We start from the raw sequence: 11,887 nt of genomic DNA, 5'->3' as shown, positions 1-11,887 counted from the left end.
GAGGAGGAGCAAGAGTCAGGGGTGGCCCGAGAGGGCCGGGTGGACGAGGGGGAAATGGACCCGGAGGTGGAGGTGGACCCTGCTGAGGTGGGGGCGGACCCGGTGGCGGCCCATAGCCTGGAACTGGTGGTGGAGGGCCTGGAGGAAGTGGCCCAAGTGGAGGCTGACCAAAAGGCTGTCCTGGAAACAGAACTGGTGGTGGTGGGCGGTCACCACGATTAGGAGGTCCAGCTAAAGGAGGTGGGAGGACCTGACCAGGAGGTGGGGGGCCTGGTGGGCCCGGTGGACCGGGAGGGCCTAAAGGTGGACGTGGGGGAGTTTGTCCAGCTACAACAACAACAAAAAAAAAAATAGAAAAAAGTTAATGAAGAAATAAAACAGTCACAGAAATAATTAAGATTCTTGTACTTTTTTTTTTTTTCCTTCTCAGACAAAAAACCCTCACTGAACAATTTACAACTTGCACAAGACATGCATAGACCCACTTTTGGGTCCAGTAGCTTAGATAAACTTATAATTGGTGATCTCTACTGAAAGAGAACATTAACCTGAAAACAGGTGCAGTATATTAAAAATGCACGAAAAGTTATATTGGAGAAACAGTAAATGCAGCACTCAAAACTATTTTCATGTCCTCATTAGTGGTTTGCTGTTTTTCTTTTTATTATTATTTGTTTGTTTTATTTTACTTGACCGTGTTCCTTTGACTGCTAGTAGAAAATATACAGAACGACAATTATTGAGAATATTGAAGCTGAAATGAGAACTTCACTGCAATACAAACCTGACATTTAAACAGAGATTTGTCCCATGTCAGATACCTGACTATATATGAACACCTCCACTTCAAGTTTTTGGTATTCTAAATGCCTCCTAACTGACCTTGACTTTTGTAATTCCCAAATAAGCATACTGCATTAACAGAAGAAAATAAAAATTAAACTGAAATCCCATACACTAAGTATTTTACCTGGGAATGGTGGTGGTGGCCCTCCTGGCCCTGCTGGTCCAGGGAATCTGTCTCCACCTGGAATAGCACCGGGGAAACGGCCTCGCCCTCTATTACTAGGTGGAAATGCTGCTCTTGAGCTTCCCCCTGGTGGACCAGCTTTACCCTCCCCAGACATCTGGCCAGACTGTGTGGCTGCAGTGGAAAAATTTAATTATGTAAATCAAAACAGTTTAAAGCTTTTCAATTCTTGATCTAAAGTTTTATGCAGCACTAAAAGCACCACCTTGACCCTCAGTACCAAAAAGGAGCAAACGCTTTGCTAAGATTCAGCAGTGTTCCAGTTCCATCCCCACACCACACTAAAGGAACTGGAGAAACTGTCAGTCCACAAAGTTAGTCTAATCTGCCTATAAATGCTGTACCTCTAAATATTCTCATGCTTTTTTAAAATCAAATCCACAAGAAGGAATTGAGAAAGCTTCTCCAATCTTAAAAAGAGTTTTACAAAGCTGCATAATAAGCACTTCCAACAAGTCCTATCTCCTATTAAAATCACAGACATTCATTATATTGAATGATTTCTTTTCAGTTTTTAAGAGGATCTTCTATTTTATTTTTTTAAACAAAGTTGCAACTTCATTCACTTAAGTACTTTAAAGAAATTTTAAGCTGTGCAGAAATTATCAGATACTGAGAGAAAAACTGCAAAACAGCTTTTGGAATAAACTTCCAATTTTTTCCAAGATGGCACATGAGAGAGACTTACTTTTCCTTGACTGCATTTCAAACTGACTCAGAAATTGTTTATTACATGGAGTCACAACAGGATTCTGCCCATGCAATTCTCTTTTAGGCAACAAATCCATCAACTTTTTGGAGGATGCTTCCGATCCCACACCCACAAGGGCAAACCTGAAAAGAAGGAAAGAACAGTCACACTGCAGTTTTTTTGTTCCCTGGATATTCTGATACCTCATGAGTAACATTTAACACAGTCAGCAGAAGAATACTTGAAACATGGAATCTTTCACAAGTCTCAGTCCAGTTTTAGAGATAGATAAAGCAATTCACTCTAGGACACAGATGAAGAACCACAATGTAAATCCAAAATGCAGCAACGCAACAAAGGTAGCTTTCTGACACAATATCAATATACCATCTATGGATTATTATAACCAAGCTGTTATTAAGAATTCACTGTATTCTCATGGCTACTCTCATTAGTAATACTGAGAGCAAAGTCAAGCAATGAAGATTAGACTACCAGTGAGAAATCAGCTCAAGTGCTTGCTTTCAATAGTTAATGGAAAAACAAGCATTTAAAATCATTCAGTAACAGGGATGGGATAGGTAAAAATAGCACTTATATGATGAAGAACAACATACATCACCACCAAACTAACTGAAACTTAGGAACAGTCTTCACGTAAATCATAGAATCATAGAATGGCCTGGGTTGAAAAGGACCACAATGATCATTCAGTTTCAACTCCCTGCTATGTGCAGGGTCACCAACCACCAGACCAGGCTGCCCAGAGCCACATCCAGCCTGGCTTTGAATGCCTCCAGGGATGGGGCATCCACAACATCCTTGGGCAACTTGTTCCAGTGTAAACGCCAATATAACAGTATAGACGGTTGGACTAGATGATCTTATAGGTCTTTTCCAACCTTGTGATTCTGTGATTCTATTCCCATAAAATTTATGCCTGGAATTTAATTAGCCTGAAATAATACACGCAATCACTGTTTGATATCGATACACAGGGGCCATAAGTCCACATACTGACAGAAAAATTAGAACTCTTTTCCCACTTAGACCCTCCTAAATTCAGTCAATTTACAGAAAAATAAGACAACATCTTACCCTTTAGATTGGCCATTAGCACGGTTTTCAAAAAACTTTATCTCCAAAATATCATTTACCCCCAATGAATGAACCGCTTCAGTTAAGTCTTCATCTGTCGTCCACTGAAAAATATAATATTCAATTATGAAATCTTACTTAAAACACTCTGACACTTCTCCACGCCTTTATTTCGTAATATAAACAGTGAAGAGGAATACTTTGCACAAGTTGTCAGTATTTTCTGACTCTCAGAGGAGCATCATTTATACTATTCAATGCCCAGAAAATTCATTTTTGAAGTATGCACTTCCTCACCTGCCATGCTTTCCAAGCCCCTTCACACAGCAAACCAGCTCACGAGTACCAAAAAAATTCCTGAGTAACTTTCTGAAAGCACTTTTTCCAGAGCATTAACCCTAAACTGAATTATTTAAATAACCGCCACATTTTTTGACATCCAATCCATTTTTTTTCATGATTCCATTTCCAAACAAAAAAAACAGTTTTTAAGACCATATTAACACATCTGCTCACTCCAAGAGCTTCAACTAGTGAGGGCCTAGTGAACCACACATTATTTTGCACAAAAAATTTACGGACAAAAACAGGAAACTAGCACAGAAAACATAGTAACAACTATTTCATCTTAGCCAAATCTCCTTGCTGCAACTTTCCACTAGTTACTATCTAACGTTCAACAACTTCAAACATACTCAAAGGGATACAAGACATTTACACTCAGAGTTCTCTTCCTCTTCGGGTAACTCCATCACCTCTTTAGATTCTATCTGGGAAGTACAAAGCAGGCTTTCAAGATCCTGAATTACTTATCTGAGCTTCCTCAAATCAAGGCTCCTTTTAAAAGATTAATAAATTACTTTGCTGAGATCTAAACACAAAGAAAACGAATACAATCGTAATGTTCAAACAAGTCTACTTGTAGTGGATAACTTCATTTGCGAAGCCTAATAATGAGCAACAGGTACAAATTACTGCACACTGGCCTATCTACTTCAGAAATTGTGACATTTGACTTGGATGAGCTCAGCTGACTGCATTCCTGCATTTTAGAGAGGTACAACTGTTAAGCCAATTAACTCCCTTCACTCAGCCACTAGCTCCTGAAATTAGGTCACTGTACTAATTAATGAAAAACACTTAAGAACGCCTAAATCATTCTTTTTCAAGCTTCCACCTAGCAAAAATTTCTGCAGAAGGAAAAAAAAACCATGAAGGGAGATTTTGCTTGCATGGACTTAATGAAATGGATTTCAGGTAAAGAGAGACCAATTCCAGTTAATTGAGCTGTTGGGGAGCTACTTGCACTTTCGTTGTTTAACTACAAATGATTTTAAAATACTTTAATGCTGACTAAAGGAGTTGTCTGAAGGGAAATGGTAATTCAGTGAGTTACCCTAGAGACGTTACTCCCAGGAATGCAAAAAGAAGCCTTGAGGCAAATGAAAACAGCTTTGTTCCAAGAATCAAAAAGGAAACAGGAAAAAGGCAAAAAGTAAGACAATCCCAGATAACCTTGTTTTCTTCTTCGTCTAAAAACTTCAGTAAGGGCTTGCTTAAAACTGGGTTTGTTTGACAGTTTTAAAGTATCTCCAAGATACTTGATATCTTAAGCTTATTCTCCTCCTTCATTACATTCTTTGAAAAGACAGTTTTTCAAATAAAAATTATTTCATGACAAAACATGTTTGCAATTTTCAAATCGCTGGCCACTGCTGGATAGGAATAAGATACTCACCCAAGTAAGGTTTCCAATGTACAAGGCAATTCTCTTTCCAGTATATGTGTAGACAACATTTGGTGCAGCTCCTTTACCTACATCATCTCCAACTGAAGGTGGGAGGGAATCCATGTAGTCACGATCTTCTGGGGCATCTCCATTATTTGCAGACGGAGAGATTACATCGTCATACAAATCGATCTGATCATGTCCACCATATTCAGCTTCCTAAAACACACGAAGCACCTGGGTTATATTTAACATTAAACACTTCTCAGAAACAAAATAGTCTGACAACTGCCACTTTCCACAGACAGTTTGACCACTCCACAACATCCGTAATGAAAAGCTAAGCCCCGACTTCAACCATATTTAAATATATAAAATTCTTACATCTTCTACCGTATTCCAAACTGATAAAAACAAAGATACACCTCCAGCAACTGCTTTGTACTGCAACACTTTTTTACCTTGTAATATAAGCAGAAAACAAAAAAACACAAGCTCTACTCCCACAATTATAGATGTGAGCAAGTGCGAGCAATGTGCAAAACAACAGGCTAATATCAGCAAGCAATTTTTGTCATGAAAATATTTGGTAGAAGGAAAAGATCAAACCTGAAGTGGTCTGCACTGATAAAATTCTGCATTTCAGATTTGTACTGCATTCCTAATTTGATTTTTATCTCCTCGTTCACAGAGTAAAAGAATGGAATTCTATTTTATATCATTAAATTTAATAAACCATGGGGTTTGCGAGCATTGCATATTTATTTATTCCTGGGCTACAAAGGAACTATTCTACAACATCAAGGCTGCCTCTGGAACACTCTGGTTGAGAAGAGTATCATGGGATTTCGGAGTGAATCACCCCGTCCCTCAGGTTGGTACAGTTCACAGCACAGTTTTGTCCAAGTGAACTAGATCTCTTTCAGAGGGAATAGAATCACGAGTTTATTTACAAAAGCTCTGCTTCATGCACTCGACAACTGCATACTACCTGTTAAATGGGAACGGAGGAGTCAAAATCAACCCGTGGTCCTTCAGATATCTTTGAATTGTAAGACAGGATGAAGTATTTGATTCAAAAGACCAGAGGAAATTTAGCCTGAGGCAGACCATGTAAGTAATGCATTAGGGGAAAATAATAATAATAATAATAAAAAATAACCCCAACACTTCCCACAGTGCATTTAATTTCATACACTTCCATTCATCATACATTGGAGCAGATCCAGAAGAGGCCACGAGGATGATCAGAGGGCTGGAACAACTCCCCTATGAAGGAAGACTGAATGATCTGGGCTTGTTTAGCTTGGAGAAGAGCAGGCTTCTAGTACTGTAGAGGGCCTACAGGAAAGTTGGGGAGGGACGCTTTAGCAAGGAGTGTAGTGATAAGACAAGGGGTAATGGCTTTAAACTATAAGAACGTAGGTTTAGTCTAGATATAAAGAAGAAATTTTTCACAATTAATGTGGTAATGCACTGGCATGGGCTGCTCAGAGGAGCTGGCTCAAGGCCAGGCTGGATGGGGCCCTGGGCAGCCTGAGCTGGTGAGTGGCAGCCCTGCCCACTGCAGGGGGCTTGGAACTGGTACGGTTTGAAGGTCCTCTGCAACTCAAACCATTCTGTGATATTCAACAGCGATCAATTCCTATGCTGGAATATTGCTATCCTAGCAATCACTGATGATAGAACAGCCCAATTTGCCTGAAAAAGGGGCACCATCTCAATTTCTACTGACAGGAAGGCAGACCACCGTTGCTCCCTGAGAAGTTACAGAAAAAGATTAAGAGAGCCTTTATATTGACTTGAAAAAGTTGCTTTGCCATACACAAAGGCTGCAATTTCAAAAGTTTGCAGAATATTCCTGGACTCATCCACAATGATTCAGAACAGAAACTGCCTTGTCAGGTTTTGATATCAGAGATATTTCATCAGCTGTTATCTTGTGATTTTGTATCTAGAAACCCACACAAGCATCCTCAACAGAGTAACTCAGAGTAACAGATACAGTGACTAGAGAGGATCAGCGCGGATTCCACAGCAAACAAGCTGCAAAGCTAGCAGTCTTGGTTGAAAACCAAATATATCCACAGTTATTGTCAGATATCAGCTCTTTTGAAAATATGAAAACATTCATTATTCACTGCTGTTCTTAGAAGGCTACCACTAGAATAAATAAAATCAGATATGCAAGTTTTGGCTTTGTCAGTCAAGCAGGTTTGATTCTCAGTGAGCCACACTAGTGCAATACAACACCGAACTTCAACAGAAAATTAATGTTTTCCCAAGTAAGTTTATCATCACTAAATTAATAAAGTTTTGCATTTTCACTCATTCTGTTCAGTTCTCCACCTACATTTGATTTCTCATATCATTGTAATTAATGAAACTAAGGTCAAAGAACTGCCTGGGACAGGCTGAAACATGCTATCTGATGGTAAGATCAAGAGCGATGTCACAAGGCAATTAAGGAAATCCTCTACTAAATGTGCAGCAATTCTTGCCATTTATGTGTGTAGATGATGACTTTAGGAAAGAAGAATGCAGTCTTGGAGGACAGATTCAAACAAGCAGGCACCAGTTTTACAGCAGATGTACACTAACCTCCATCTATGAGAAGGTTGAGGTCAGCACTGCCAAAATACCAACAGGAGCAGGTAAGAGTCTGCAGCTAGGCTGTGCTTCTTTACTGGCAAGAAACTCCTCTGAACTGGTTTGAGTTTCTGTTTTGTAGGCTTTCAGATCACCATCACAGCACAGAGAATCAGCAGGACAGTGCAGGTTGCACCTAACTTTTCTGGGGCCCAATGATGCCTTAATTTAAATCAATAAAGAAAAAAAAATTGACACTGCTCACTAAAATTTCTACTTACATCGTGCTGGTTTTGCAGCAAGCATGGAATGCAACGGCTCAATGGCTGTTACACAAGAACCAATAACCCTTCCTCTTTCACACGCATACCATGGAAACTCACCCAAACACACCCTTCTTCCCTGATGTAGATGAAGAAGAAAAAGAACCCAAGCAGCCTCACTTCTCTACTTTTAGTTATTTCAACAAACATTCCACCCAGATCACAGATTGCTTTTGACATCTTCCGACTTCCTCAGTTATAAGAGAAAGCCATCGAGCATGAAAGGATTTCTGCTCATCGTCATTCACACTCTTAAAGACAAACAGAAAAGTCAGCACCATCACTGTCACTCCTCCTATACCCAGATCAGAGTAGCAGTGTTTCCACAGATCACGCTTGAACAAGATCTCTGTCTGAAATCAAACGTCGTTTGCTTTGGAAAATCAGGACTGAAATTTCACACTCAGTGTTACTCATTGGGCTTCGGTGAATAAAATGGGTAATGAAAAGATACACTGTCAAAAACTCACCCCAGACTAGCTGTTACGCTTCCAGTTACTCAGCCCTTCCCATGTATTTTGTATTTCAATCACTGCTTGCAGCATTTTGCAACATTCAAGTGAGAAAGGCAAACACAAGGAGCATCACCATCATGTCCAGAAGGGATAAGTTAAAAGTGTTACTTTGTTTTGAAACTTAGCAGCCCTACTCTTGTGCATCCCAGAAATACCTGGTCTCTTCCACTCCCCTTACAAAGGGAAACAGTTCTTTCCTTTTATTTTTTTTTCAGGGGATGGGAGGGTGAGGGAGTAAAAGTTCTTTAAACTGTACATTAATCTGAGATAGCTGAGATTTGCTTCTTCTCTCTGTGCTATTTGAGTCAAATGCTACATGCCCTAAGAGATATTTTTAAAAAGATGAAATTCCATTTAAGATTTTCTATAATTTCTGAGAAAAATCACTTATTTATTAAAAAGCAAATTATTCACCTTCTCCTTTACCACTTTTTCAATTCAAAATTACAGTATATGCAGTCAAAAACTTTAAGTGGATGTTAGCAACCTCACTTCAAAAAAACATCCGCGGGTCCTGAAAAACCACAAGTTGAAGGAAGAGGCAGAAGATTTTCTGGTTTTGATTAGCTGTCTGAATGCACAAATTGGAAGAAAACAACAGCCCTCGTTTCCAAAATAGCACACAGCCCGTGGTGGACAAGTTTGTTAAGCCACAAGACTCCCATTAACTTTAGAAGCCCAGACACTGCAGCTCTACCAGCAGCACACGGGTAACATCTGAGCAATCTGATCCCTCGGCCAATGCGAGAAGAAAGAACTCGCACACGGTCAAAAGCATAAAGGACGTGCAGGTAGTATCACTGTTTGCATTGTAGCAAAGCTAACAGGCCCAGCTGAGACGGTCTCAGGTTTTCTTTGTGGAGTGGTATTTGCAAATAACAAAGGTTATCTCCTGCCCAGGGCCCTTTCAGTAGATCTCTTGATCAGTAGACCAAGACAATCAAGGAAAACCAGCCATACAGAAAAGTAAGGCATCACACGCACTTTTTAAAACAAATACAAGGTCTGCCGGTTTATGTTCCTCGTGACCAAGACAGTACTGCTCTTCTGAGTAAAAAGGAATCGTGTCACAACATACCCATCCCTTCCAAGACAGCAATTGCCTTCTTGACATAATGGGTGTTTTTAGTAGTCAGTTTTACACAACCAATAAATTATAGCCTTTATTATTTATTAAACAAAAAGTATTTTTCTTTGTGTTCTAGACAAGAAGTCGAGAGAATAACATGCTCCTAAGAACCTACAGCCACAGCGGTTCCCACATAATAAGTCAGCTGCTTTCTCCACCTAAAGCACTTCCATTACCGAGCTACAAAATACAAAGTCAAAGTTGTTTTATTTCTAATTTGTTAGTATTTAATTATTGAACAGGCACTCTTCAAGGTATGCTTACAGAAACCCAGTATGCAAGCACGCAAATACACTTATCAGAGTACAAACAACACAAGTTGTTTTTTTTTCCCCACAGCATTAAAATAAAAGGTACTTCTGATCAAGAAGAGGATATAAAACAACAAAACAAACATATACACACACACACAGGTAAAAAAAATATTTTACTATTTAAGATGGTGGTAAATAATGCATAGCATTTTTTTTTATTTTATTTAAGAAGTTTATTTATGAGCATGTGTGTGCATTCACATACAGGAAAAAAAACAAACTTGGGGAAAGCCAATCGGACCACTTTAGACACAGAACTTTACAGCGTGGTGGTCACATCTTCAGTGCAGGAAAGTAACCCGGTTCACTGGCCAAAGGTACAAGAAACCTTGAGGCAGAACCACACCAGCCTCACGCTCAGGCTCCTCACTATCCTGACATCATGCTGTGACACTCAGTACTGTGGAGTACAAAAACACACTCTAACACTTTCTAAAGCACTTCTAATCTTACCGTGGTCTTCTGCCACCAACAGGATGCCAGCTTCAGCCATTTGTATGCAGATAATGCTCTCTTGTGCACAGCACAGACGTAGATGTCTGTGGAAATGGTCAAACCAGAACATGCCAAGCCACACGTATTTCATACAGGTCACAAGTGATGCATGCAAAAATACTGTGGTTATGAGACTCTCAGTTCAGAAGAAGACACTACATAATTATGAAAGACCACTGGATGGGGAAGCCAGCTTAGAAGAAAATAAAAAATGAATCGAGCAAATTATCAAGAAAAGAAGGGAGGGGAGGAGGGAAGGAATGAAATGGAAATACAATTAAAATCCATTTAAATACAACTGATGGGAGACAAATTGAGTAAAGCATTAAAAACAAGGACAAAGGACACGATTATGATGGTCAATAGATTAATGAAAGAGGCAATACAGGCACATACAGTTTTGACGAGCGCCAGATGGAAAGTTTTGTTTTCACTGCAAAGATGTGACTTCAAGTCCAGTGAGCCAGCTCTTTGCAACCTGCAGTTTTCATTCAGTTTAGCTAGCCTGTATACCTGGGGTCTGGAGTTTTTACTTCAGCCTTGTAACCCATACTTCATTTAGCGCTAATCAAGCAGAACATCCTCCCACCTCATGGAAGCAGGCATAAAACAAATCCCCAAAGAGCTCCAATGAGCACATTGAGGCCCAGAGCAGGACAGAGCAACGAAGGGCTCACTCAGCCACGAAAGCTAAAAGATTTATTTCCTACAAATACAAACGTTCTGTCCCAGCTCTGCTATAAATACAGTTATATTGTACTTGGAAGATTGAAAAAGCTACACGGTGTTTTCAGTCCTTGCTACTGATGAAACTAATGGAAAAGGTTCCTGCAGTCCAACTAATATTGGCAAGTGAACACAGCACCATGCAATTCAAGAGCAGTACGTTGTTCTACACATAAAACAAATTTTCGTTAGAAATACAGCATTGCATAAAATATGTTACATAAATTACCATCAAATTGCCATCATTTTCTCCCTACAGCATTTGACAATTGTCATTTCACCCCTCCACAGACATGCTGAACTGTAAGTCCTCTCTTATTAATTCAAGCTGTCAGCTTCAAATCAGAAACCGTGAATAGAGGTTTCAAGAGGACTCATCAAAATGGCATCAGAATTAGAGGTAGCAGCACTGTAGGTGGTAACAATTGGCTTTTGTTCCTGCTCTGCAGAAGGAAATGGAAAGTGCAGAGGTGTCAGTCTTTGCCAGTCTAACTTTCTATTTTAACGTAATATAGTTCAACTGAGTGGGTTCTGAGACAACACGAAAGTCCCAGAACTCAAGCTTGGAAAAGAATAAACAGAAACATTTTGCAAGAATTAAACAATGAAAAAAATCTCTGTCTGCACGAAGGTTACAGCCACAAACTGCAGCATCTGGAGGTCTCCCCTCTATGCGAATTTACTCAAGCACTACTGGATTCAAATTATCTTTTCTGAAGAACTTGATTCGTTTCAGTTTTTTACGTGGAAGCGACTAACACAAAACCAAAGCTGGCACAGAAGCTGCTGAGATAGACTCAAAGAACAGCTTAGGCTGGAAGAGACCTCAAAGTTTGCTGGGGCAGTTACAAGTTGTCCGTGGGTCCGAACCCTGCCGTCTTCTCCAGGCAGCCCGCGAGCGCGGGGCTCTCGCGGCAGCTCCGTTCTGAAGCAGCGCCGCCCCGAGAAGCGCGGCACCCGCACACGGGACAGATGGTCCACAAACTCGGTAGGAACATCGCTTTTTGGTGGGAAGGGAGGAACGCGGCTCGTGGGGAAAGGCGAGTAAAAAAGGAACCGGAGAAATCAGTCAGTCAGTCAGTCACTCAGCAATCCAGGAAGTTCTGCGCGTTTCACCGCCACTTCCTCACACAAATCAATCCCCCCCGCTCACGAAGCGCCCGAGCAGCGCGGGCAGAGCGGGCGGGCTGCGGTCCCCCCAGCGGCACGAGGCCGCGCTCCTCCCGCCTCCCCGAGCGGCCGCCCGAC

General features: G+C 40.6%; 1 protein-coding gene across 1 annotated transcript in view; it reads right to left on the bottom strand.

Moving 5' to 3' along the window:
• The window catches only part of CPSF6 (cleavage and polyadenylation specific factor 6), a 24,184-nt gene extending 16,544 nt beyond the window's left edge, over window positions 1-7,640 (bottom strand). Inside the window, 7 exon segments of the mRNA XM_019611260.2 lie at window position 1; window positions 4-327; window positions 971-1,144; window positions 1,719-1,864; window positions 2,820-2,923; window positions 4,558-4,767; window positions 7,521-7,640. The exon segment at window position 1 is cut by the window's left edge and continues 144 nt beyond it. Coding sequence (XP_019466805.1) covers window position 1; window positions 4-327; window positions 971-1,144; window positions 1,719-1,864; window positions 2,820-2,923; window positions 4,558-4,767; window positions 7,521-7,640 — 1,079 coding nt within the window.
• Window positions 7,641-11,887: the final 4,247 nt, after the last annotated feature.

The sequence above is a fragment of the Meleagris gallopavo genome, chromosome 1 (genome assembly GCF_000146605.3).
Source record: "Meleagris gallopavo isolate NT-WF06-2002-E0010 breed Aviagen turkey brand Nicholas breeding stock chromosome 1, Turkey_5.1, whole genome shotgun sequence".
NCBI classification, from domain to species: domain Eukaryota; kingdom Metazoa; phylum Chordata; class Aves; order Galliformes; family Phasianidae; genus Meleagris; species Meleagris gallopavo.
Note: the sequence above shows the minus strand (reverse complement) of the source record. Positions and strands in the feature narration are given on the sequence as shown.